This window comes from Heterodontus francisci, chromosome 24 (assembly GCF_036365525.1).
Source record: "Heterodontus francisci isolate sHetFra1 chromosome 24, sHetFra1.hap1, whole genome shotgun sequence".
Taxonomy (NCBI): Eukaryota; Metazoa; Chordata; class Chondrichthyes; order Heterodontiformes; family Heterodontidae; genus Heterodontus; species Heterodontus francisci.
The window spans coordinates 41,181,426-41,209,307 of NC_090394.1; the positions used below are offsets into that span (position 1 = coordinate 41,181,426).

Below are 27,882 nucleotides of genomic sequence, written 5' to 3' on the forward strand. Positions count from 1 at the left end.
GCGCGCCCCGCCCCTTCTGTCAGCTGAATGGAGGAACGACAGCAGTAACTCTCGACGCTATTGGTCAGTTCAAGTGACAATCATTAAAAGTCTTCGCACGTATGTTAGTTAAACTATTACTTTTAATTGATACTTATGCAGAATAAAATTTTGACAAAGGAAACTGAAAAGAAATACAGTGGACATTTTATTTTTATTCCGACTTTCCATTTGTCCCGGAAGTGTACGTTGTGTTTCCGGGTGAGAAGGGGAGCGGTCGCCCCGACAACCGAGGGATGATGGAGTTGTGCGAGATCCTGTATAACAAGGCAGAATATATCGAGACGGTGAGGGTGCCGGACAAGTTTTTGTCTTGCTTTGAGTAATGGGGAAATCGGCAGCTGAGGGAGTGCCGCACTGGTGGAGGGGCCGCCTTTTAAATGAGATATTAACCCAAGGTCCCGTTAGTGTGTTCGGTTTGATTTAAAAGATCCCATGGGCACTATTTGAAGAAGAGCAAGGGAGTAATCTCTGGTGTCCTGACTAATATTTATCCCTCAATCAATATCACAGAAACATTATCTGGTCGTTACCGCATTGCTGTACATGGGAGCTTGCTGTTTTACCAAATTGTCTGCTGGGTTTCCTGCATTACAATGGTGACCGCAGTTCAAAAATACTTCAAAGGCTGTAAAGTACTTTGGGATGCCTTAAGGTTATGAAAGATGCTCTATTAATGCACATTCTTTCTTGACTGGATGCCCTGTAGTGAGTGGGGTGTGTTTGGGTAGGATAATGTGATATGTAGCAAAAGTAACGTGAGGAAAAACCTTTTCATGGAGAGTCGTTAAGGTCTGGAATGCACTGCCTGAGAGTGTGGAGGCAGGTTTAATTGAAGCATTCAAAAGGGAATTATGCGGTTATATGAAAAGGAAGAACGTGCAGGGTTATGGGAAGAAGGTGGGGGAATGGAACAAAGTGAATTGCTCTTTCGGAGAGTTGTTGCGGAAATGATGGGCTGAATGGCCACCTGCACTGTAACAATTCTGTGATGTGCTGCACCGACTAATGATCATCATTCTCCGTCTGGCTAGTATGCTTTCAGGTCAAATCTCAGTCATCCAGATGCAGGGTGAAGGTGCCTTACTTAATCTCCGAAGAGCTTCTGTTCCCATTGCACTAGTGTTTCTGAATGATTTTGTCAATTAGTAGGACCCTACCAAATTAACAGTAAAATTTCACAGTCACAGCATTTTAAGAATTGTGATTTTCATGATTTCATGTATTTAAATTGTAAATTTCACGGTGTTGCAACAAACCATGAAAATTATCTAATTGAGACAACAAAAGACAAGGGAGTTGTTTGTTTGCACTGGAGTGCTGACTTGGGTTGCATTAGAGTGCTAAAGTGGAAGTTTGGTGACTGAGGGTAATTAAGGGTTAATTTTATCTTAAGTCTAGTCTGTCTTTTATTTAGCAGATTAACTTAACAGTTGCTGTTTGGGTTGGAGAAGGTGAGTTTTAGACCAGCTTTAAACAGGGTTTACTCAGGGTCTGCTTGCAGCTGTACCTTGTTAATTAGAGAATTGGCTTAAACCAGTTTTCAGGGGCTAGAGTTAGTAAGTGCTGCCCTTGTTTGTACTGGAGTGCTGAATTGGGTTGCATTAGAGTGCTAAAGTGGAAGTTTGGTGACTGAGGAAGTTCGGTGAGGAGGGAGCGAGGAGCTCCTTTCATTTCCTCCCTGTCCTTAGTGAGGGGAGCTGAGAGTTTCCAAAGAGCACAGCTGACTGGTGAGTAAGTCCTGGTGGGTATTTTTCAAATGGGATTGAATTGTAAGTCATGTTTTAGCAAGACTTAGTTGGTTTTTTTAAATTATAATCTTCTAAGGTTTTAAATTTAAAGGGTTTAGTCATGGCAGGAGAGCTTAAAGCCGTGGTTTGCTCCTCTTGCTGCATGTCGGAATCCGGGAACATTTCCAGTCCCCGGGACCAGCATGTGTGCAGGAAGTGTGTCCAGCTGCAGCTCGTGGAAGCTCGGGTTTCAAAGCTGGAACGGCAGCTGGAAACACTGTGGAGCATCCGCGAGTCTGAGAGCATTGTGAATAGCACGTATAGAGAGGTGGTCACACCGCAGCTGAAGGGACTTGAGGAAGGAAGGGAATGGGTGACCACCAGGCAGTCCAAAAGAAACAGGCAGGTAGTTCAGGAGTCCCCTGGGGTCCCGCTTGCAAATTGGTATTCCATTTTGGAGGCTGATGAGGCTGGTTCCTCCATGGAGTGCGGACATAGCCAAGCTTCTGGCACCGCAAGCAGCCTGTCTGTACAGGAAGGGGGAAAGAGAGGAAGAGCAATAGTAATAGGGGATTCTATATTCAGTGGAACAGATAGGCGCTACTGTGGCCATCAAATGGGCGGCACAGTGGCTCAGTGGTTAGCACTGCAGCCTCACAGCTCCAGGGACCCGGGTTCAATTCTAGGTACTGCCTGTGCGGAGTTTGCAAGTTCTCCCTGTGACCGCGTGGGTTTTCGCCGGGTGCTCCTGTTTCCTCCCACTGCCAAAGACTTGCAGGTGATAGGTAAATTGGCCATTGTAAATTGCCCCTAGTGTAGGTAGGTGGTAGGGAATATGGGATTACTGCAGGGTCAGTATAAATGGGTGGTTCTTGGTCGGCACAGACTCGGTGGGCCGAAGTGCCTGTTTCAGTGCTGTATCTCTAAATAATAAAAAAAAAATAACGTGACTCCAGGATGGTGTGTTGCTTCCCTGGTGCCAGGGTCTGGGATGTCACTGAATGGCTGCAGGGCATCCTGAATGGGGAGGGTGATGAGGCAGAGGTCATGGTACCAATGACATAGGTAGAAAGAGGGATGAGGTCTTGCATCAAGAATTCAGGGAGTTAGTCAGTAGACTAAAAAGCAGGACCGCTCGGGTTGTAATCTCTGGATTACTCCCAGTGCCACGTGCTAGCGAGTATAGAAATAGGAGAATAGCACAGATGAATGCGTGGCTTAAGAGTTGGTGCAGGAGGGAGGGTTTTAGATTCCTGGACCACTGGGACCGTTTCTGGGGAAGGTGGGACCTGTACAAGCGGGACGGTCTACATCTGAACCAGAGGGGGACTAACATCCTTCCTGGCGGGTTTGCTAGTGCTGTTGGGAGGAGTTTAAACTAATTTGGCAGGGGGAGGGGATGCAGACTCCTAGCAGAATAGGGACACAGCTAAACACTGGAAAGCAAACAAGGCACAGGGAATACAACGGAAGTAAGTTTCAAGGGAGTAAGACCTGGACGGAAGGCCTTTACTTTAATGTCAGGAGTATTGCAGGTAAAATGGATGATTTAAGGGTAAGGATTGACGTGTGGAATTGTGATATAGTAGCCATCACGGAGACATGGTTGAGGGAGGGGCAGGATTGGCAGCTCAATATCCCGGGATATAGAATCTTCAGGCGAGACAGGAGGGGGTAAAAGAGGAGGGGACATTGCAATGTTAGTTAAGGAATCAGTTACTGCAGTAAGGAGAGATGTTATCTTGGAGGGGGCATCAAATGAAGCTTTATGGGTAGAGTTTAAGAATAAAAAAGGGACCGCCACTTTGCTAGGTGTTTATATTAGACCCCCAGATAGTCAGCGGGAAATTGAGGAGCAAATATGTGCTATTTGCAGAGGTGTGTAAAAATAATAGGGTAATTATATTAGGTGATTTCAACTTTCCCAACATTAATTTGGATAGTCATCGTGTTACGGGCTTAGATGGCGTGGAGTTCTTAAAATGTATACAGGAGAACTTTTTAGCTCAATCTGTAGAGGTTTTTTTTTATTTCCAAAATATACTTTATTCATAAAAATCTATAAAAATTACATTGCCAAACAGTTTCAAACAGCACCAAAAAATACAAACATTGCAAGGGAGATCAGTTTCCTTCTGTACTATCATGAGTTTCTTCACAACCCTTCCCTTTCACTATTGTCATGCCAATTACAGTTTTACATTTACAGCAAATGAAAATATCAACGATACAGTTCGAGGGGTTTCCCATAGCTCAATCTGTAGAGGTTCCAACAAGGTAGGGTGCAGTGCTGGACCTAATTCTGGAGAATGAAGCTGAACAGGTGGTTGATGTGCTGGTGGGGGAACATTTTGGTGATAGCGACCACAACATGGTACAATTTAAGCTTGTTATGGAGAAAGAAATAGACAAGTTGCAAAAAAAGGTGTTGGATTGGGGGAGAGCGAATTTTAGTAAAATAAGGCAGGATCTGGCCAAGGTAGACTGGAAAGTGTTACTTGTCGGGAAATCTACCGAAGAACAGTGGGGGGCATTCAAAAAGGAAATGGGGAGGGTACAGGCCCAACATGTTCCCTCTAGGGTAATAGGTAGTAGCAACAAGCCCAGAGAACCATGCATGACCAGAAACATTCAGGGTACGATGAGAATGAAAAGAGAGGATTTTAGCAAATACAAGGAGAGCAAATCAATGGAAGCATTAGTGGAGTACAGAAAGTGTAGGATGGAGCTTAAGAAAGCAATTAGGAGAGCAAAGAGGGGATATGAGAAAGCTCTGGCTGGTAAAAGTAAGGAAAATCCCAAGATATTCTATAAGTATATCAATGGGAAGAGGATAACCAGGGAAAGAGTAGGACCCATTAGGGACCAAGGGGGAAATTTGTGGGTGGAGTCAGAGGACATTGTTGAACGAATACTTCACGTCTGTCTTCACCCAAGAGAATGAGGATGTAGATATGGAACTTAGAGAGAGAGACTGTGAGGTTCTTGAGCAACTTGTCATAGGGAGTGACAAGGTATTGGAGGTTTTGGAAGGCTTCAAAGTGGACAAATCTCCAGGTCCGGACGATTTGTGTTCCAGGATGCTGTGGGAGGTGAGGGTGGAGATTGCAGGGGCTCTGACCCTAATTTTTAATTCCTCTCTGGCCATGGGGGAGGTGCCAGAGGACTGGAGAACAGCTAATGTGGTCCCACTATTTAAGAAAGGTTGTAGAGAAAAGCCAGGGAATTACAGACCAGTAAGTCTCACGTCAGTGGTAGGGAAACTATTGGAGAAAATTCTGAAGGAGAGAATGTATCTCTGGCTTCTGAAGGAGAGGCAAAATTTGATTGGGAATAGTCAGCTTAGCTTTGTCAGAGGGAGGTCATGCCTAACAAATTTGATTGAATGTTTTGAGCATGTGACCAGGTGTGTAGATGAGGGTAGTGCAGTTGATGTAGTTTACATGGATTTCAGCAAAGCCTTTGACAAGGTCCCACATGGGAGACTTATCAAGAATGCAAATGCACATGGGATACAGGGTAACTTGATAAGGTGGATTCAAAATTGGCTTAGCTGCAGGAGGCAGAGAGTGATGACAGACGGCTGTTTGAGTGACTGGAAGTCAGTGTCCAGTGGCGTACCACAGGGATCTGTGCTGGGTCCCCTATTGTTTGTCATTTATATAAACGACATAGATGACTATGTGGGGGGTACGATCAGTAAGTTCGCGGATGACACAAAGATTGGCCGAGTGGTTAACAGTGAGGTGGAGTGTCTTAGGTTACAGGAAGATATAGACGGGATGGTCAAATGGGCAGAAAAGCGGCAGATGGAATTTAACGATGAAAAGTGTGAGGTGATACACTTTGGAAGGAGTAATGTGACATGGAAGTGTTCAATGAATGGCCTGACACTGGGAAGTTCCGAGGAACAAAGGGACCTTGGCGTGTTTGTCCATAAATCTCTGAAGGCAGAAGGGCAGGTTAATAGGGTGGTGAAAAAGGCATATGGGACACTTGCCTTTATCAGTCGAGGCATAGATTACAAAAGCAGGGAGGTCATGTTGGAGTTGCACAGAACTTTGGTAAGGCCACAGCTGGAGTACTGTGTGCAATTCTGGTCGCCACATTATAGGAAGGATGTGATTGCACTGGAAGGGGTGCAGAGGCGATTCACCAAGATGTTGCCTGGGATGGAACATTTAAGCTATGAAGAGAGGTTGGATAGGCTTGGGTTGTTTTCGCTGGAGCAGAGAAGACTGAGGGGTGACCTGATCGAGGTGTACAAGATTATGAGGGGCATGGACAGGGTGGATAGGGAGCAGCTGTTCCCCTTAGTTGAAGGGTCAGTTACAAGGGGTCACAAGTTTAAGCTGAGGGGCGGGAGGTTTAAGGGGGATTTGAGGAAGAACTTTTTTACCCAGAGGGTGGTGACGGTCTGGAATGCCCTGCCTGGGAGGGTGGCAGAGGCGGGTTGCCTCACATCCTTTAAAAAGTACCTGGATGAGCACTTGGCACGTCATAACATTCAAGGCTATGGGCCAAGTGCTGGCAAATGGGATTGGGTAGACAGGTCAGGTGTCTTTAATGCATCGGTGCAGACTCGAAGGGCCTCTTCTGCACTGTGTTATTCTGTGATTCTGTGAGTTTCTGGTTTCAAATGGCATTAATTGTATACTCAAAAACTATTGTAAAAAGCTGACTATAAACAGGTCACTTTCTTTAATCACTGAAGTCAGTGGTTGAATGTGAACATGGAGCAACCTTCGACTGTCTCTCTTCATTCCCTGTCTCTGCGCTGTGAACACCTGTCTGTGTTTAGACACAGCTCTCTCCACGTTGAGTTTGTTGGAATTGTCAGACAGCGCCAAGCTAGCCTTGCAAGGTGGGGGATTCTGCAATCCACAGAGTTCCAAAACTACTACTTCTTTGGCTTCCTTGTCTTGAGAGACAATGGGTAAGCTATAAAGGCCAATTCTCAAGTGACAGACTCTTCCACAGGTGCTGCGGATAAAATTGGTTGTCGGGGCTGTTACACAGTTGGCTCTCTCCTTGCACTCCTGTCTCTTTTCCTGTCAACTGCTAAGTCTATTCGACTCGCCAAACTTTAGCCCTGCCTTTATGGCTGCCTGCCAGCTCTGGCGATCACTGGCAACTGACTCCCATGACTTGTGATCAATGTCACAGAACTTCATGTCGCGTTTGCAGACGTCTTTAAAGTGGAGACATGGACGGCCGGTGGGTCTGATACCAGTGACGAGCCCGCTGTACAATGTGTCCTTGGGGATCCTGCCATCTTCCATGCGGCTCACATGACCAAGCCATCTCAAGCTCCGCTGGCTCAGTAGAGTGTATATGCTGGGGATGCTGGCTGCCTTGAGGACTTCTGTGTTGGAGATACGGTCCTGCTACCTGATGCCAAGGATTCTCCGGAGGCAGCGACGATGGAATTAATTGAGACGTCGCTCTTGGCTGACATACGTTGTCCAGGCTTCGCTGCCGTAGAGCAAGTTACTGAGGACACAGGCTTGATACACTCGGATTTTTGTGTTCCATGTCAGTGTGCCATTTTCCCACACTCTCTTGGCCAGTCTGGACATAGCAGTGGAAGCCTTTCCCATGCGATTGTTGATTTCTGCATCGAGAGACAGGTTACTGGTGGTAGGTGAACTCTTGAACCACTTCCAGAGCGTGGTTGCCGATATTGATGGATGGAGCATTTCTGACGTCCTGTCCCATGTTCATTTTCTTGAGGCTGATGGTTAGGCCAAATTCGTTGCAGGCAGCCGCAATCCTGTCGATGAGTCTCTGCAGCCACTCTTCAGTGTGAGATGTTAATGCAGCGTCATCAGCAAAAAGGAGTTCCCTGATGAGGACTTTCCGTACTGTCATCTTCACTCTTAGACAGGCAAGGTTGAATAACCTGCCATCTGATTTTGTGTGGAGGAAAATTCCTTCTTAAGATTTGAACGCATGTGAATGCAGCAGGGAGAAGAAGATCCCAAACAGTGTAGGTGCGAGAACACAGCCCTGTTTCACGCCACTCAGGATAGGAAAGGATAGGAATTGTGCCTTTCATATTGTCATGGAATGAGGTGATGATACTTAGTAGCTTTGGTGGACATTTGATCTCTTCTAGTAGTCTGAAGAGACCACGTCTGCTGACGAGGTCAAAGGCTTTAGTGAGATCAATGAAAGCAACGTAGAGGGGCATCTGTTGTTCGCGGCATTTCTCCTGTAGCTGGCGAAGGGAGAACAGCATGTCAATGGTGGATCTCTCTGCTCGAAAGCCACACTATGCCTCAGGGTAGACACGCTCAGTCAGCTTCTGGACCCTATTTAAAGCGACTCGAGCGAAGACTTTCCCCACTATGCTGAGCAGGGAGATTCCACGGTAGTTGTCGCAGTCACCGCGGTCACCCTTGTTCTTATAGAGGGTGATGATATTGGCATCGCACGTGTCCTGTGGTACTGCTCCCTCGTCCCAGCACAGGCAAAGCAGTTCGTAGAGTGCTGAAAGTGTAGCAGGCTTGGCACTCTTGATTATTTCAGGGGTAATGCCGTTCTTCCCAGGGGCTTTTCTGCTGGCTAGAGAATCAATGGCATCACTGAGTTCCGATTTTGTTGGCTGTATGTCCAGCTCATCCATGACTGGCAGAGACTGGGCTGCATTGAGGGCGGTCTCAGTGACAACATTTTGCCTGGAGTACAGTTCTAGGTAGTGCTGCACCCAGCGGTCCATTTGCTTGCGTTGGTCAGTGATTGTGTCCCCTGATTTAGATTTGAGGAGGGGCGATCTTCTTGATGGTTGGCCCAAAAGCTCTCTTAATGCCATCATACATTCCTCTGATGTTTCCAGTATCGGAGGCCAGCTGAATATGACTGCATAGGTGTTGCCAGTAGTCATTTGCGCAGCGCCTGGCTGTTCTTTGTGCAGCGCTTCTGGCTGCTTTAAGTGCTATGGATGTTAACTCGCTGGGGGCTTTCTTGTAGTTCAACAGTGCAATGCACTTAGCGGCTATGACAGGATCCAGCTCTTCAAAGTGAGATTGAAACCAGTCTGCATTCTGCTTCACACGTTTGCCATAGGGGGTCATAGCTGAGTCACAGATGGCGTCTGTGATGTGGGCCCACTTGGTCTCTGCATCCCCTGTAGGACTGTTTTGAAGGACTTTTTCAAATGAATTTAGAAACTTATGTAACAGCTGTGGATAAGAAATTCTGCTAGTGTTGATGCGCGGGCGGCCCTTCTGCTTGGAGTGATGCAGCTTCTTTGGTTTGAATCTAACCTTGCTGCACACCAGGGAATGGTCGGTGTCGCAGTCCGCACTGTGGAAGCTGCGTGTGATTTGAACGCTGTTTAAAGAGATTCGCCTTTTGACGATGAGGTCCAGCTGGTGCCATCGACGTGATCTTGGGTGCCTCCAAGAAACCTGGTGACAGGGTTTCGTATGAAAGAACGAGTTGGTGATGCAGAGGTTATGATAGGTACACAACTCAAGCAGTTTCTGTCCATTCTCATTCATCCTTCCAATGCCATAGCGCCCAAGGCGGGAGGGCCATGAGTCATGGTCGGCCCCAACCCTGGCATTAAAGTCCCCCAGCAGGAACAGATGCTCGGTATTGGAGATGCTACTAATATTATGGAGTTGCTCGTAGAACTGGTCTTTAGCTTCAGTGCTGAGCAGAGTGTTGGAGCATAGATGCTGAGTAGGTGGACTGGACCAGAGGCGGTGAGCAGTCGGATGGACAGTCTGCGTTCCAAGCCATTTGAAGGTGGCTCTGTCATGCTGAGCAAAGAGTTTCTGATGGCGAAGCCCACTCCATGCTGTCTTGGTTCTTCAGGATCCCTGCCCTACCAGAAGAAGGTGTAGTCTTGCTCTCTTAGAGATCCGCTCGCAGGGAGGCATGTCTCCTGAAGTGCTGCAATGTCCACATTGAGTCTACTGAGCTCGTTATTAATGATGGCGGTCTTCCGAGAAACGTTGATTTGTGTAAGGTCTTCCGACAGGCCAGGATACATAGTTCTGACATTCCAACTTGCAAAACGAAGGGCTGGTACCTTCTTTCCTTTTTTTTGTCATGCTGTTTGGTGCGGTGTTGCAGTCCACTTTTCCGGTAATGACCCTGAGCTCCAAGCACCCATTGAAGCAGGTGGACTGTGGCGGGACAGAACCTTACTGACCGGGGGCTGCCCGGTTTGAGGCGGGCGGTAGCTGTCCAGTGAGATGCGATGACCTCTCCCACCGACAAAGGCAACCCATGGCGCCCAGTTGAGCTGGACTTATAACCCATAACTGCTGCCTTCCGTGTTGATTTGGTCGCTGTGAGGTGACTATGGAGTGACCTCTCCTTGGCGCATGCCTGGGCGGATGTATGGAGGTTGTGAGTTGCCCAAGCGTCAAAACACCCACTCGGCCTGGTGGGGTCCAAAGGAGTGCAGAGCATGACATTTGGCACCGGTATGGCTGCCGGAAACATGCCAAAGGTGACACATAACCACCTTCGGTGTTCCGCTCTGGATTTTCTTTTAGGGCTTACTTCCTTAGCCTTGGTCTCTCCCGAGACAGCCATAAGGCAGTGGGGTTGTTAGGGCCCCTGCTCAGGGCTAGGTGGATGCCGGTCGGGGGAAGGGGGTGCGAGGGGGCTGCAGGGGAAGGGTGTGTGAGGGGGAGCGGTGGGGTGAAGGGGGTGGGGGGAAGGGGGTGCAGGTAATAAAACATTTCATCAGCTCCCACCATCGCCGCCGAGAAAGCTCACCGCGTCCTCATGTAGGTGGGCGACAGCTTCGAGCTCCAGTACCAGCAGGAACTCGCCGACATTGCGCTGCAGATGCGCTTCGAGCCGGTCACCACCCGCGGGCGCTTGGAAGCTGTGGCCGAGGAGCTGTTCCGCGATGGAGTCAACTGGGGCCGGGTCTGGACCTGATTAACAGCAGCATCTAACTGCTGCAGTCACTCGTGAACTCGCTTGCATTTCTACAGCACAGGCAAAGTACAATCTGCTTTCACAATGCTTTTTTAAGCAGGGATCTCCAGTCTATAATTCTTGCCAAAGCCAGGAATTGCATCAAATGAGTTTAAATCCACAATCAACAGGTGTATTTGTGCAGGGTCAAAGATATGCACAGCTTTCAGGAATTTTCAGAAAGTTGTTGAAACCTTTTGAGCCGCTTTTTCTTAACCACTTGACTCTACCCCATAGAAGCAAGACTGTTAGAGCTCCTTTGCCATGCAAGAAAACGCCTGTTGAACATAGATATTTAATTCAGCGTCAATAGAGTGTTGTTCGTTTGACTGTGCTTCAGCCCAGAACAGTACACCCTTTATTGTAAGCTTTGTAGATTGTCGAAACTCAGACCAAGTGATTAAATTCATCAGTCATGTAGCATTCTTGGCAACAAACTGAACCTCCTCACTAAGCTGAGTATCACTTAGAAGGGTTACAATGTCTGTTAAAGCCTGTGTTTTCGGTGTCAGTGTGAGCTCTTCTGAGATTAAACCTGAGTAGTATTTCAGGTGAGCTGCAGGATACTGCACTGCCTGAAACTAGAAATTCCAATGTGTAATTACTGGCTCTGGAGGAAGGGTGATGTTTTGTTCCCCAATTTCAGCTGCATTTGCAATGTTTTGCCTGTATCGAGGATTGTGGCTAGGGCAGTGTTTGAAGATCTTTTTAATGTAGCTGAGCAGCTTGTTGGGTTTTACCCAACTCGCTTTTCCACAGCTCACTGACGAGAAATTGTATGTGCATTACATGTAATATGGACAGCATTAGGCATTACACCTTGGAGCACAGATTTGAAAGAATTTGTCATCCAAGTTGCATTGTCACTAACGAAAGCAGACACTTTGTTGAAATCTGCACTGTATTTTGAAATGGCTTTGAATAACGTTTGGGAAACTGGTGTAATTAATAGCTTCTAAGTGGATATAGTCTGCGAGCACTGTACATCTTTAGCCTTACCAGAAATAAAATCCAACAAAACATAGAATCATAGAAAGTTTCCAGCACAGAAAGAAGCCACTAGGCCCATTGTGTTTGTGCTGGCAAAATAAAAGACATTTTCATTCCCTGACCGGGAATCGAACCCTGGCCACGATGGTGAAAATGCCAAATTCTAACCAATGGACCACCAGGGAGGGTAGCTCATGCAGCACATAGTTGTCTTGTTCATCAGTGGACTCATCACAAATAATTGCAAAAGACTCTTGTGTTAAACTGAGACTTCATGTCCTCAAAATGTGTGGCAAAAACCTTCAGTAAGTAGTCCTGTCATCGTTCATTTGCACTTGGCAAGCAACTACTATTTTGCACATTACGTTGAATGAATACCCACAGCTTTGGGTGATCATGTTTTTCCAATGGTATGTTGGCGCTTGCAAAAGCATCCACCAGTTCCATTGTAACCAGCTGCTGATTTTCTGAGCTCTCTGTCGACTTCTTAAAAAGAGTTGAAATCGTTGCTTTTTTTTTTTGCATGTTTGTTTTCTAGCGGATGCTCTCTTTCTGCTGCGATAGTTTTCGGACTCTAAGTGCTGTGGAACCGTTGCCCGCAGTGTATGATCCAACGAAACATTGCAGCTTGTACAAAATAGTATTCCACCATCGGCATGCAGAATTTGGCTTCCAAATTCTTTCACTCAATGTGCTGCAGTAATGATTGTGTCCCTTTTTGGTTTGCTCATTCTGGCATTCACTTGTCTGCTAATACTTGAGACTGCTTCTCTCAAGACTGCACCAGAAGCCCTCCCCATCAACCAATCAGCAAGGTGAGCAAAGTTTGCAAAATAGCTGATTTCACAGCAGACCCAAGATTTCATAATCCGTGACACATTTTTCACAGCTGTGAATTTGGTTGGGCCCTACCAATTAATGTTGTGGCCCATATCTGCTAGAAACTAGATTGGCACCACCCAGACTCAGTTCACATAGGGTCTATGTCGGCTGCAGATGGAGATGGTTTCACCCAGTTAGCCTGGGGTGGGTTTGAACCCGGGGAAAGGTCAGTATGTGTCCCATATCCACGCCAGGTTCCTAGGGTACAATACAATGTGATGTGAAATTTCCTATAAGAACACAATGACACAGGTAAAGCTATTTTATATGACTTTACTTTTTAATTCTTTCCACTTTCTTCACTCTATTTCTGTGAGCTAATCTGAGATGATGTTTTCTGTCTACAGGCCTCTGGTAACAAGGTGAGCAGACAGTCTGTGCTATGTGGGAGCCAGAACATAGTTCTCAATGGGAAGGTAAGTGGAACAGATGTTGGCATGTTCAGAAACCTATTCAAATGCACATTTGAGCCACATCCAAAACTCCGCTTCCTGTATCCTGTCAAGAACCAAGTTCTGCGCACCCTGTTCTCGCTGACCTGCTCCTGGTCTGGTAATGGCTCAGTTTTAAATTTCTCATCCTTGTGTTCAACTCCGTTCATGGCCTGCCACCCCACCCCTGCCCAAAATCTCTGTAACCGCCTCCAGCCCTACACCCTCCAAGATCTTTTTGCTCTTCCAGAGCTGACCCCTTGTGCATCCCTAATTTTCAATGCCACGTCATTGGCAGCCATGCCTTCAGCTGTTTCGGTCCTAAGCTTTGGAATTCGCTCCCTGAGCATTTCTGCCTCGATGCCTCTCATCTGCTTTGAAATATTCCTTAAATCCTAACACTTTACCAAGCTTTTGATCACCTGTCCTAACATTTCCTTATATGGCTTGATGTCAATTCAGAGATGCTGCCTTTTTTTGTCACGCAGAGAATGCCATTGTCCCCTGTAAGGCTAGTATTTCCCGTCTTTAATTGGCAGTGAACCATCTTCTTGAGTATAACTGAGTGCTTCCTAGGCCATTTCAGAGGGCAGTTAAGAGTTAACCATATTGCTGTGAGTCTGGAGTCACATACAGGCCAGACTGGGGAAGAATGGCAGATTTCCTTCCCTAAAAGACCCAGATGAGTTTTTACAACAATCCAGTGGTTTCATGGTAACCATTACTGATACTAGCTTTTTATTCTAGATTTCTTTAACTGAATTTACATTGCCCAGTTGCCTGGTGGCATTTGAACTCACGTTTCTGCATCATTAGTCAGGCCTCTGGATTGCTAGTCAAATAATATAACCACAATGCTACAATACCCCATAGTACCTCCCAGCAGAATTGATTGGAAAGCTATCTGAGATTCTGGTTGCATTATTTCTTCCCCTCCAGATCCAGGAGTGTTGAAGTTAATTCTAGCACCCTGATTGCTGCCATGGTTGAGGTCACATAACAGCACAGATCTGGGACCCTCTGGTCTGTGTGGCTCAGTACCGCACCGGTCAGTGCACTTACTCCCTGAGAAGTTTGTACGAATGTCTAGGTGTCTCTTGTTCTGGGAATATTTCATTCAAATCTAATGATCACTTGACATCAGTAAATGGATTGACAAAAATGCAGCTTTGACAAAAAGTTAACACTTTATCCTGTGTGGCTACTTCATACAGAGAATCTGTTGTGACAGTGTTATTTTTAAAATCAGACCATTGTCATGAACGATTGTATCATCCGTGGAGACCTGGCGAATGTGAGGGTTGGACGGCACTGTGTCATCAAGAGCCGAAGTGTCATACGCCCACCTTTCAAGAAATTCAGCAAAGGGTGAGGCTATTGCATTGTACAGACCCAGAGATTACAATAACATGGCACTGGGAAGGATTCATAGATTGAACATGTAGATTGAGAACTCACTTTGTCCTCCTTTCTTTGTCTTACAGAAGTTTCTATCAAATCTGATTTTACACGAGGTGGTCTTTTTATCTGAGATCCATCTGCTTCGCACAGATTCCAGATTGACACCTCCTACCAGGGCTGAACAGTGGCTTTACTTGTAATGGTCATTGACAGGCCTGAAGCAAGCACTTATTCTGTGTAATCTGCATACATTAACTGCTGTAGGGTGTAATGCTTGTGTTTATATATCATTTAGATCTCATTTTCACACTTGCCAAGGAGGGCTGGGAAGGGATTGAATATGGCAGATACTAGGCACTCTGAAGTCACAATGAGAAAAATGGGATGATTTGTGTATTAGAATAATCTGAGTTTGTATAATAACAGGCATTAGGAATGTTTACATTTGAGACAAGCCCCTGCAATTATATTAACGAGCGTGATGAAGGTTATGTATCAGATACCACTTGAAAATATGTGCTCTGCCACAAGATGACAGCAAAGATCGGTGGCAATTTTAAAAAAAACTTCCCTAGAGCTGGCATGAAGTTAATTTTTGAAACACTCGTAACATTTCCATAAAAAGCTGCACTCCAGAGGTGAGGTGAGAGTGACTGCCCTTGACATCAAGGCAGCATTTGACCGAGTATGGCATCAAGGAGCCCTAACAAAACTGGAGTCAATGGCAATCGGGGAAAACTCTCCGCTGGTTGGAGTCATACTTTGCACAAAGGAAGATGGTTGTGGTTGTTGGAGGTCAATCATCTCAGTCCCAAGACATCACTGCAGGAGTTCCTCAAGGGCGTGTCCTAGGCCCAACCATCTTCAGCTGCTTCATTAATGACCTTCGCTCCATCATAAAGTCAGAAGTGAAGAAGTTTGCTGATGACTGCACAATGTTCAGCACCATTTGCGACTCCTCAGATACCGAAGCAGCCTGTATCCAGATGCAGCAAGACCTGAACAACAATCAGGCTTGGGGTGATAAGTGGCAAGTAACATTTACGCCACACAAGTGCTAGGCAATGACCATCTCAAACAAGAGAACATCTAACCATCTCCCCATGATGTTCAATGGCATTACCATCAGTGAATCCCCCCACTATCAACATCCTGGGTGTTACCATTGACTGGAAACTGAACTGGACCAGCCACACAAATACTATGACTACAAGAGCAGATCAGAGGCTAGGAATTCTGCGGCGAGTAACTCACCTCCTGTCTCCCAATGCCTATCCTCCATCTACAAGGCACCAGTCAGGAGTGTAATGGAATACTCTGCACCTGCCTGGATGAGTGCAGCTACAAAAAAAAAACAACACTCGAAGCTCAACACCATTCAGGATAAAACAGCCTGCTTGATTGGCACCTCACCCACCACCTTCAACATTCACTCCCTCCACCACCAGTACACAGTGGCAGCAGTGTGTACCACCTACAAGATGCACTGCAGCAACTCACCAAGACTCCTTCGGCACCTTCCAAACCTGTGACCTCTACCACCTGGGGCACCACATGCAAGGGAACACCACCACCTGCAAGTTCCCCTCCAAGCCACACACCATCCTGACTTGGAACTATATCACCGTTCCTTTTAAAGGCCTGTTTAGGTCAGGAAATAAAAACCCGACAGAACACCTCGGACCCAAGCCCCTCCACTTTTTCCTGCGCCCGACCCGATCCGACCACCGGAATGGTTACTTACCTTGATTCCATAGTGCACACATTCACTGTACCACTTTTGCATTAAGGAAGCTGCAGCATGACGTGATGACGTCATTGAGACGCTCACTGTGCAGACTCAGTTTCCCTCCATGACGTACCCTCCAGCTCGGGTAAGTTTTTCAACTTTTACACTCTCCACTCCAGCAGAGCAAAATGCAAGACTTCCTGTGTGTGTCCTAATCGAGCCCGAAAGCCGGTCCTAGAGGAGCGACCTGACCTGACCCGCACCCGACACGTCATCGGGTTCGGGTTGGGTAGCAGGCCTTTACGTTCATTCACTGTCACTGGGTCAAAATCCTGCAACTCCCTTCCTGACAGCACTGTGTCCTACCCCCCCCCACTCTAAGGACTGCAGTAGTTCAAGAAGGCAGCTCACCACCACCTTCTTGAGGGCAATTAGGGATGGGCAGTAAATGCTGGCCTAGCCAGTGATGCCCACATCCCATGAATGAATAAAAAAAAAATACTTTTTCAAGAAATGTAGTTAACTACCTGCTTCCCCTTTCAGTTATTTCTCATAAAGCTTTAAAATCTCTGTCTGGATTTGAAGATTTTTAAAGGAGGGAGAGGCAGAGGGTTTAAGAAGGTGATTATAAAGTGGGACAGGCAGCCCAAGGTTCTCTGCCCCCCTCCCCCCTGTTTGCTGCCCTGTGGAGCGGGGCCCTTTTTTTTCTCACCGCCCCCCCAGACCCCAGTTCCCTGCCCTTTGTTGCAGACTGTCTGCGGGGTTGGGGGGGGACACTTCACTACTGATTCTGTCACAACTTTATGCACACTTTCCAACAACAGTCTTTGGCTAATGGTCAGAAGTGGAACCTTTGCAGATTATTCTTTTCTCCTCAGTTAGTGCAGGAGTGTGGTACTTATTTGTAGCCCTGACCTGCTCTGGCTGTGGTGAGCTAACTGCACATGCACCACTCAATCTGGAATCTTCTGCTGAAGGTTAGGTGAGAGTCAGCTTATTGGACTGTCCAGCTGGACAAGTGCCCGATTCCACTCAAAAGTTCTGCATAGCAGGACTTCTTAGAGTAGGATGGAGGAGCGGAGCTGTATTGTAGCAGTCTGCCTTCTAATTAACTTGTGAAAGGGCAGTTTTGTCATGTTGGGTTATTACACCCTCTTCTCCTTGCCCTAAAATCATGTTCATTTTCCTGGCGATGATGAGGAGTTCCACAGTTCTAATTTCCTGAAAAAGAATGACTTGTAGTCAGAGATTGTAATAACCCTTGATTTCAGCATGCGAGGATGTAGAGATCCTGTTGGCTTGCAGTAGTTTGCTATTATTAGAGGTAGGTGGACAGCAGACTATTGCAAGGGTCTGTGCCAGTGCTACTTTGTGACCTTGGGTGAGCTGCTGTACAGGAGTGGGTCTGGGCTAAATCATCTGTTTGTTAATTTCCTATTGATCAAGATGTCAATAATTGAATCAAGCTTTTCTTTTATAATATAGGGTTGCCTTCTTCCCGCTGCACATTGGTGACCATGTGTTCATTGAGGAAGACTGTGTGGTAAATGCTGCACAGATTGGATCCTATGTTCACATAGGGAAGAACTGTGTTATTGTAAGTACAATGCCTCCTACTCATGTTCACACTATATCCACTCTATCTGTGCTGCGCCCTCCTGTTATGTGGTTTACAATCGGAGCCTCTTGAGAAGTAGAAACTTGGAAAGTAGGGTTACAAGACCTTCTCAGGGTTTAACCTATTCAGGGGTGTAAGGGATTGTATGCTGAAGGTTACATTTTTTGGGGGGTATACATATAGTTACAAAGAGACATGGTAGGGAATGAGGGAGGAGTTAGAGTTGCAAGGAAGGATTTCATAGTATGGGGGTAATTGTATGTTTTGGTCATCTGTTTATGTTGCTCTGTCTAGAAATCAGCTTTTCTTCACAACAGCTGAATCCAAAGACCAAGTTCACCTTTAACCCACCGAACAGATGTCTTTTGTTCACTTGCCAGATGTTGCATGATTCTCAGGTCCTGTGGCCAATCGCGACAGGGGCGTTTGTTCAGCCTCAGACAGATGGAGGCTCACATGCTTATTATTTGTCTCCTGCTGCTGCTGTTTATTGGCCTAAACCGCTGTGTTTTAAACGTACCCACACACTTACACATGCATGCATGCACATGCACTTACACATAGAGCAAGTACTGGGTGATGATGTCAGGGACAAAGTGTTCAATAGCATACAGATCCTTAGTTGCTGCTTTTGATCAGAATAATAAATGACTAATAAGGCTTTCTGTCTCCAAATGAAAAGGATAACACTATATTTGCCTGTTGTAAGTGTGCGGCGCTGCAGATTAACCTTGCAAAGTACAAAGTTTATCTCTCCACAGGGTCGGAGATGTGTTCTGAAAGATTGCTGCAAAATCCTGGACAATACTGTACTTCCACCGGAAACTGTGGTCCCGCCTTTCACCGTCTTCTCTGGCTGCCCAGGTGAATACGTCAAAACACCAGCTTCACACCCACAATATCTGGGATTGTGCCTGATTGCCTGGGTCCAAAGTGGTGATTGTGCCTATTGTTTTAGTAATACTGCCTTCTCCTACACTGCTTTGTAATAGTGTGGCTTTGCATGGGGAGGTGGATACAGAGGAAACTAAGCATAGTTATGCACCTTAAAACGTTGCAGTATGTAAATGCAAGTTCTTGTAGTTGCAGACATTTCTGCACTTCTGACACATCAGTGCAGTACCTGATGGAGCTGAACCTAATGGTTTCTAGAATCTTTCACCAGTCTATAATTTATTTCCTTTACTTCAAAGTGGGGATATTAATTGTTAATATTGGGGCCCATAGTAAAAGGGCCCTGTCATTCTGCTTCAGGTATCCTCACTCCCACAGCTTCTCAAACGATCTGATTGAGAAGGGGAGAGAGAGAGTGCTTTATGCTGCATCTAGCCATGCTGCTCCTGACCTGGGAGCGCTTGATGCTGAAACTGGGTATCAGAAGTGGAAACTTCCATTCTCCAGCACTGACATCGTTCACCTTGATGGTCCTCACTTGTTTTGAATTATTTGCCTCCTCACTCGTGGGTGTAAATTATTTCTGTTGTCCCAGATTGTGCAGTGTCCTCTTCTTTTCAAGGTGTCAGCTATGGCTCAGTGAGTAGCATTCTCCTCTGAGTTAAAAGGTTGTGGGTTCAAAGAACAGTACAGCACAGGAACAGGCCATTCAGCCCTCCAAGCCTGCGCTGATCTTGATGCCTGCCTAAACTAAAACCTTCTAGGGGACATAGGTTTAAGGTGCAAGGGGCAAAGTTTAGAGGGGATGTGCGAGGCAAGTTTTTTTACACAGAGGGTGGTGAGTGCCTGGAACTTGCTGCTAGGGGAGGTGGTGGAAGCAGATACGATAGCGACGTTTAAGAGACATCTTGACAAATATATGAATAGGAAGGGAATAGAGGGATATGGGCCCCGGAAGTGCAGAATGTGTTAGTTTAGGCAGGCATCAAGATTGGCGCAGGCTTGGAGGGCCGAATGGCTTGTTCCTGTACTGTACTGTTCTTTGTTCTTCTGCACTTCCGGGGTCCGTATCCCTCTATTCCCATCCTATTTGTCAAGATGCCTCTTAAACATTGCTATCGTACCTGCTTCCACCACCTCCCCCGGCAACAAGTTCCAGGCACTCACCACCCTCTGTGTAAAGAACTTGCCTCGCACATCCCCTCTAAACTTTGCCCCTCTCACCTTAAACCGAAGTCCCCGAGTAACTGACTCTTCCACCCTGGGAAAAAGCTTCTGACTATGCACTCTGTCCATGACGCTCATAACTTTGTAAACTTCTATCATGTCACCCTTCCACCTCCGTAGTTCCAGTGAAAACAATCCGAGTTTATCCAACCTCTCCTCATAGCTAATGCCCTCCAGACCAGGCAACATCCTGGTAAACCTCCTCTGTACCCTCTCCAAAGCCTCCACGTCCTTCTGGTAGTGTGGCGACCAGAATTGCACACAATATTCTAAGTGTGGCCTAACTAAGGTTCAGTACAGCTGCAACATGACTTGCCAATTTTTATACTCTATGCCCCGACCGACGAAGGCAAGCATGCCGTATGCCTTCTTGACTACCTTATCCACCTGCGTTGCCACTTTCAGTGACCTGTGGATCTGTACGCCCAGATCTCTCTGCCTGTCAATACTCCTAAGGGTTCTGCCATTTACTGTATACTTCCCACCTGCATTAGACCTTCCAAAATGCATTACCTCACATTTGTCCGGATTAAGCTCCATCTGCCATTTCTCCGCCCAAGTCTCCAACCGATCTATATCCTGCTGTATCCTCTGACAATCCTCATCACTGTCCGCAACTCCTCCAACCTTTGTGTCGTCCGCAAACTTACTAATCAGACCAGCTACATTTTCCTCCAAATCATTTATATATACTACAAACAGCAAAGGTCCCAGCACTGATCCCTGCGGAACACCACTAGTCACATCCCTGCATTCAGAAAACACCCTTCCACTGCTACCCTCTGTCTTCTATGACCGAGCTAGTTCTGTATCCATCTTGCCAGCTCCCCTCTGATCCCGTGACTTCACCTTTTGTACCAGTCTGCCATGAGGGACCTTGTCAAAGGCTTTACTAAAGTCCATATAGATAACATGCGCTGCCCTTCCTTCATCAATCATCATCGTCACTTCCTCAAAAAACTCAATCAAATTAGTGAGACACGACCTCCCCTTCACAAAACCATGCTGCCTCTCGCTAATAAGTCCATTTGTTTCCAAATGGGAGTAAATCCTGTCCCGAAGAATCCTCTCTAATAATTTCCCTACCACTGACGTAAGGCTCACCGGCCTATAATTTCCTGGATTATCCTTGCTACCCTTCTTAAACGAAGGAACAACATTGGCTATTCTCCAGTCCTCTGGGACCTCACCTGTAGCCAATGAGGATGCAAAGATTTCTGTCAAGGCCCCAGTAATTTGTTCCCTTGCCTCCCTCAGTATTCTGGGGTAAATCCCATCAGGCCCTGGGGACTTATCTACCTTAATGCTTTGCAAGACACCCAACACCACCTCCTTTTTGATAATGAGGTGACTGAGACTATCTGCACTCCCTTCCCTCGGCTCATCATCCACCAAGTCCTTCTCCTTGGTGAATATTGATGCAAAGTACTCATTTAGTACCTCGCCCATTTCCTCTGGCTCCACACATAGATTCCCTTCTCTGTCCTTGAGTGGGCCAACCCTTTCCCTGGTTACCCTCTTGCTCTTTATATACGTATAAAAAGCCTTGGGATTTTCCTTAATCCTGTTTGGCAATGACTTCTCATAACCTCTTTTAGCCCTCCTGACTCCTTGCTTAAGTTCCTTCCTACTGTCTTTATATTCCTCAAGGGATTCGTCTGTTCCTAGCCTTCCAGCCCTTATGAATGCTTCCTTTTTCTTTTTGACGAGGCTCACAATATCCCGTGTTATCCAAGCTTCCCGAAACTTGCCAAACTTATCCTTCTTCCTCACAGGAACATGCTGGTCCTGGATTCTAATCAACTGACGTTTGAAAGACTCCCACATGTCAGATGTTGATCTACCCTCAAAAAGCCACCCCCAATCTAAATTCTTCAGTTCCTGCCTAATGTTATAATTAGCGTTCCCCCAATTTAGCACCTTCACCCGAGGACTACTCTTATCCTTATCCACGAGTACCTTAAAACTTATGGAATTATGGTTACTGTTCCCGAAATGCTCCCCTACTGAAACTTCGACCACCTGGCCGGGCTCATTTCCCAATACCAGGTCCAGTACAGCCCCATACCTAGTTGGACTATCTATGTATTGTTTCAAGAAGCCCTCCTGGATGCTCCTTACAAATTCTGCCCCATCGAAGCCCCTAGCACTAAGTGAGTCCCAGTCAATATAGAGGAAGTTAAAATCACCCACCACTACAACCCTGTTACCTTTACATCTTTCCAAAATCTGTCTACATATCTGCTCCTCTATCCCCCGCTGGCTGTTGGGAGGCCTGTAGTAAACCCCCAACATCGTGACTACACCTTTCCTATTCCTGAGCTCCACCCATATTGCCTCTCTGCATAACCCCTCTGAGGTGTCCTCCTGCAGTACAGCTGTGATATTCTCCTTAACCAGTAATGCAACTCCCCCATCCCTTTTACATCCCCCTCTATCCTGCCTGACGCTTCTAAACCCTGGAACATTTAGCTGCCAATCCTGTTCTTCCCTCAACCAAGTCTCTGTAATAGCAACATAGTTCCAAGTACTAATCCAAGCTCTAAGTTCATCTGCCTTACCTGTTATACTTCTCGCATTGAAACAAATGCATTTCAGACCACCAGTCCCGCTGTGCTCCGCAACATTTCCCTGCCTGCTCTTCCTCTTAGTCTTACTGGCCTTATTTACTAGTTCCCCCTCATTTATTTCACTTGCTGACCTACTGCTCTGGTTCCCACCCCCCCTGCCACACTAGTTTAAACCCTCCCGAGTGACACTAGCAAACCTCGCAGCCAGGATATTTGTGCCCCTCCAGTTTAGATGCAACCCGTCCTTCTTGTACAGGTCCCATCTGTCCCTGAAGAAATCCCAATGGTCCAGATATCTGAAACCCTCCCTTCTACACCAGCTGTTCAGCCACGTGTTTAGCTGCACTATCTTCCTATTTCTAGCCTCACTGGCACGTGGCACAAGTCCCACTCCAGGGCTTTGAGCACCAAATCTAGGCTGACACTGCCAGTTTAGTATTGAGGGAGTGCTGCACTGACAGAGGTGTTGTGTTCCGGATGAGATGTTAAACCAAGATCTTGTCTGTCCTATCAAGTGGACATATAATATCCCATAGCCTTATTCAAAGAAGAGCAGGGGAGTTATCCCCTTGTCCTGGCCAATATTTATCCCTCAATCAACATCACAAAAACAGATTATCTGGTCATTATCAAATTGCTGTTTTGTGGCACACTGCTGTGCACAAATTGGCCGCCACATTTCCTGCATTACCTCAGCGACTACATTTCAAAAGTACTTTGTTGGCTGCAAGATGCTTTGGAATATCCTGAGATTGCAAAAGGCGCTATATAATTGCAAGTCCTCTCGTATACAAGAGGATTGCAGTCCATTGTGGGCTGAGGAGAGAGGGTTTGACTTTTAAATGGGTTTGTTGTGTTTTCCTGACAGGCCTATTCGCTGGTGAGCTCCCAGAGTGCACGCAGGAGCTTATGATGGACGTCACAAAAAGCTACTACCAGAAATTCCTGCCACTGTCTCAGATATGAGTCGGCCCTTTTTCTCCAGAGCACCACGAGTACAGGTACGGCAAGGGGAGGGAACCTGCGTTAGTAAAGCTCTTGGTGGAAACCTGCAAATACCTGGGGTGCATAAATGAGTGCGAGAACAGAGTTCAGTATTTAAGCTGTTCTTGTTTCATTCCAGCCCCATCTGGGCCCTTAGCCTCCAGGATAGAATGGAGGTGTGGCTGGTTTTGCCTTCAGATCCTCAGTTTTGTTTGTGCTGGCTGAATCCTGCAGCTTTTACTTTTTTATTTTCTTCATTTGCCTGCGTCTCTTCTGGCTCCTGCAGAAATGTTAATTTTTAAATCTTTCCCTTTGGAGGATGTTGATCTGTTCTCGCCACCGCTAATTAACTCAAAACAATCTACAACCAGCTCTCCACTGGATTCTAAAGAGGTGCACCAGCCAGGAGTTAGCGAGCAGATGCTGTGTTGGTCTGGCTCAGTTAGTCAGTAGCGCTGTCCCCAGTGGCTCAGAAGGGTTCCATTTGCACTAGGACTTGAGCACATCATCAGGGCTGGCACTCCATTTCAGTGCTGAGTGAGTGCTGCATTGTCGGAGGCGCTGTCTTCCAGGTGAGACATTAAACCAAGGCCCCATCTTCCTGTTCAGTGGATATTAAAGCCCCCAGATCTCATGGCACTATATGTAAAAGTATAAGGAGTTCTCAGTGTCCTGACTAACATTCTTCCCTCAACTAGAAGCTGCCAACGCGTTAACTATAATTTCAACTACATGTTTGGGATCTTGCTATGTGCAGAATGACTTTGTAGTATTTAGCAACATAACATTGCCTGGTGCATAGTAATTTACTGTAAAGAGCTGTGGGAAGTTTCTGATAAAATGCATGTCTCTGCTCTAGTGACCAGTGCTCTCATGCCTACCTGCACACAAGCACACACAGCATTTCCATCCCGTCCCGCTACACAGTCATTTCCTGATTTTGATGGAACAAGCATTTACTCACTTTTTTTCCTTCTCGCGCTTAATCAGAGCAGTGTTTGTCTTGTGTAAAGGTTCAGTTTGCGGCTGCAATGTTTTACTAGACAAAGATACTAAAACACCCAGCTGGATTGATCTGGTGTCAAATCTGCACATATATAATCCTGTTTGCAATGGGTAATATAAAAATAGTTGACCAAATGATCAGGAATCAGCTAGCAATAGTGTGCAAGTCTCATCTCACCGGATCCACCGAGGGTCCTGTGTGATTGCACAATCCTAGCTCTGTCCCCATGTGTCTATTACTCTTATGTATAAACTATCTGAACTCCTCCATTAGCTCCCAGCCTCAAGCCCACCCATCCTGGGCATCCATCATTCTACATTTAACTTTGTTTTTCTTGTTGCAGAATCCAGTTAATTGGGGAACTGGAAGTGAACGACTGGACAGAAGGAAGGCCTAGGTTCAGCCTGGGCACTCCCAAGTGATGGAGTGTCTCTAACGTAGGGAAACCCGGGTGTTCTAAATTATAGCTGTGTTCAGCCTTGGGCTGGTGAAGACTTGCTGCTTCTCCACACTCAGTGATTCTCTATGTCTGGGTAATTTTCACTTCAATTTTAAATCATAAACTGGCTCTGAACATTGCCAGAGAAAATCTAGAGCCTGGGAATGTACTATATTTATTCTAGAAATTGTTTCTGTGGTGAAATGTTACATCACTGGGCATCTTGCACACTTCAATTAGGTTTAATCCACTTCTAAATTGTAAAAGAGCTGCAATTGTGGCCGAGTGTAAAGACTATATGTTTTCTCTCTCAAGATTTCACCTATGCTAGACTTAATGTTTGTGTAAAATGCCCTTCAGACTGCCTGCCACCTGCTATTTGCACAGTTCGTGACTGTTTAATCTGCTTAACTAACCCAAGACCAATTGGGATTGTCGCTGATGCAATGCAGGATACAGCTCTCTAGGGGGCAGGATTCTTGGAGGGCATCAGTCAACAGCAAGATGTGCAACATTGTTTCAACACTTTGGATGTTGCTTGGATGTCAGTGAGTACTAGTGCGGGGGTAAGGCAGGGGGCTGATAGTGAGGGTCCAAACTTCCTATCAAACCAATGGTGATGTTTAGTTACCTAAATGTATCCAGACCAACTCCTCAAGCAAGGCATGTTGCCTGATAAAGTGGTGTGATTGAAAGAGAATTGGCTTCATGGGGGCACCGAGGACAGAATTTTTAGTTTTTTTTTTAAATTGACAGAGAAAGAAAATTACAGTTTCTGAACACACTGTAGGATGCATGCCATGTAACAAATTTGAACCCAGCTCGTAGATATGTGCAGTTAATGTCTTGCATAGTTATGCAGACTTGAATATCCTTAGAAGGATTAGAGTACAGATTTTGGGGGCTTGAGGCAAGCAGTTTGGGTATATGTTGGTTTTGGGTATTGGGAGCTCTTTGGTAATTTAGTTGCTCTTGGTCTTCCTATGGCTGAAGGGTGTTGGGAAATTGGGTAGATGGGGGTTTACACCTAGTGCTTTCCTACCTCTAGGGACACCTGCTTCACTCGATTGGACTGGTCAGTGTCCCATAGGTTCATCTTCCCTGTGGAAGGCATCAGGCTAAGCCATAACTGAGGGTAGAGATCATCTCAGTGCTTGGAATAAGGGTTGTGCGAAACTTTGAACAGTAGGACTGCATTGTACATTGACCTTGAATTCATCCATCCAATCTCTTTCTCCCCCCCCAACCCCACCCCCTTGTTTAACTCTCCCCTTTTAGGATGGTTCTTGCTTCCTGCCAGTACTTCCCATTGATAACTCATTTGCTATCTGGGACTAAGCATGTGAATAATGGGAGATGAGAGCGTATAATGTAACACTCGGTGACTCATTGCAGTGATGCAAAAGTACCAGAAATGCCCCAAATTCAATTGACATCGGTTTTGCTTCATGCTGTATGTATTGTGCAGTTCCACAATGCCCAGCCTTGGCCATGTTGCACATTCTCTCAGCATAGCTTAGATTTACTGCTGTTGCCAACTGCATGCACTGCCTACTCTGCCTCCCTCTATCTTTAGAAGGTCAACCAGATTCTGTACCTTATTTTCCCATGCCACTTCTTTCCAGCAGTGTTTCCAAACTGGTTCCCTCTGAGGTGCACTCTGCCTGTGATACTCCAAAGGGAACTGGGGAACACCAGAACAATATTCAGACTTGCTGTCAGTCACATCTGTTGAAGATTTAAGTAGTAGAAAGTTTAATGTGCAAATGTAATAAATGTTCATGGTTACCTCTTTTTTTGTGCATTGCAAATTCTCTTCTTGAAATATAAATGAAAAATGGTAATTTTCAGCCACCGGGGCAGTTTATAAAGCACAGGGGATAGGCAAGGGAAATATGTACACTGCAGTATCTAGTCTACAGCAGATATTGAAAAGGGGTGCTCATACCAGCAAGTTTTAAAATCACAACTTTGCAATACAGAAGGAGGCTATTCAGTCCATTGTGTCAGTACCAGCTCTCAGAGCAATCCACTTTAGAACATAGAACAGTACAGCACAGTACAGGCCCTTCGGCCCACGATGTTGTGCCGAACCTTTAACCTACTCCAGGATCAAACTACCTACATACCCTTCATACTACTATCATCCATGTACCTATCCAAGAGTTGCTTAAATGTCCCTAATGTGTCTGCTTCTACTACCACCGCTGGCAGTGCATTCCACGCACCCACCACTCTCTGTGTAAAGAACCTACCTCTGACATCTCCCCGAAACCTTCCTCCAATCACCTTAAAATTATGCCCCCTGGTGATAGCCCTTTCTGCCCTGGGAAAAAGTCTCTGGCTATCCACTCTATCTATGCCTCTCATCATCTTGTACCCCTCTATCAAGTCACCTCTCATCCTTCTACGCTCCAATGAGAAAAGCCCTAGCTCCCTCAACCTTTCTTCATAAGACATGCCCTCCAGTCCAGGCAGCATCCTGGTAAATCTCCTCTGCACCCTCTCTAAAGCTTCCACATCCTTCCTATAATGAGGCGACCAGAACTGAACACAATATTCCAAGTGTGGTCTAACCAGGGCTTTATAGAGCTGCAGCATAACCTCGCGGCTCTTAAACTCAATCCCCCTGTTAATGAAAGCCAACACACCATACGCTTTCTTAACAACCCTATCAATTTGGGTGGCAACTTTGAGCGATCTATGGACATGGACCCCAAGATCCCTCTGTTCCTCCACACTACCAAGAATCTTGTTTTTAAGCCTGTATTCTGCATTCAAATTCGACCTTCCAAAATGAATCACTTCACACTTTTCCAGGTTGAACTCCATCTGCCACTTCTCAGCCCAGCTCTGCATCCTGTCAATGTCCCGTTGCAACCTACAACAGCCTTCCACACTATCCACAACTCCAGCAACCTTCATGTCATCGGCAAGCTTGCTAATCCAGCCTTCCACTTCCTCATCCAAGTCATTTATAAAAATCACAAAGAGCA

At 46.2% G+C, this 27,882-nt stretch overlaps 1 protein-coding gene across 3 annotated transcripts; it reads left to right on the forward strand.

The window, feature by feature from the left end:
* Positions 1–243: 243 nt before the first annotated feature.
* dctn5 (dynactin 5) lies at positions 244–26,678 on the forward strand. 3 transcript variants are annotated; one of them, XM_068056032.1, is made up of 7 exons: positions 244–326; positions 12,935–13,003; positions 14,268–14,386; positions 17,634–17,745; positions 18,513–18,630; positions 23,326–23,458; positions 24,791–26,678. In XM_068056032.1, the coding sequence occupies exons 1-6, from the start codon at positions 276–278 to the stop codon at positions 23,421–23,423; spliced, it is 567 nt and encodes a 188-aa protein (XP_067912133.1). In that variant the 5' UTR covers positions 244–275; the 3' UTR covers positions 23,424–23,458; positions 24,791–26,678. The 3 variants fall into 3 exon arrangements, with proteins under 3 accessions (XP_067912133.1, XP_067912134.1, XP_067912135.1); XM_068056033.1 differs by having other exon boundaries at positions 18,528–18,630; XM_068056034.1 differs by having other exon boundaries at positions 12,935–12,949.
* The last annotated feature ends 1,204 nt before the right edge of the window (positions 26,679–27,882 follow it).

Bases quoted from the DNA above. Each gene is read 5' to 3' on its own strand.
- dctn5 (XM_068056032.1), top strand. From the start codon at position 276: ATGATGGAGTTGTGCGAGATCCTGTATAACAAGGCAGAATATATCGAG. The intron at 13,004-14,267 runs GTAAGTGGAACA...TTTTAAAATCAG, and splicing joins ACATAGTTCTCAATGGGAAG to ACCATTGTCATGAACGATTG. The intron at 17,746-18,512 runs GTAAGTACAATG...CAAAGTACAAAG, and splicing joins TAGGGAAGAACTGTGTTATT to TTTATCTCTCCACAGGGTCG.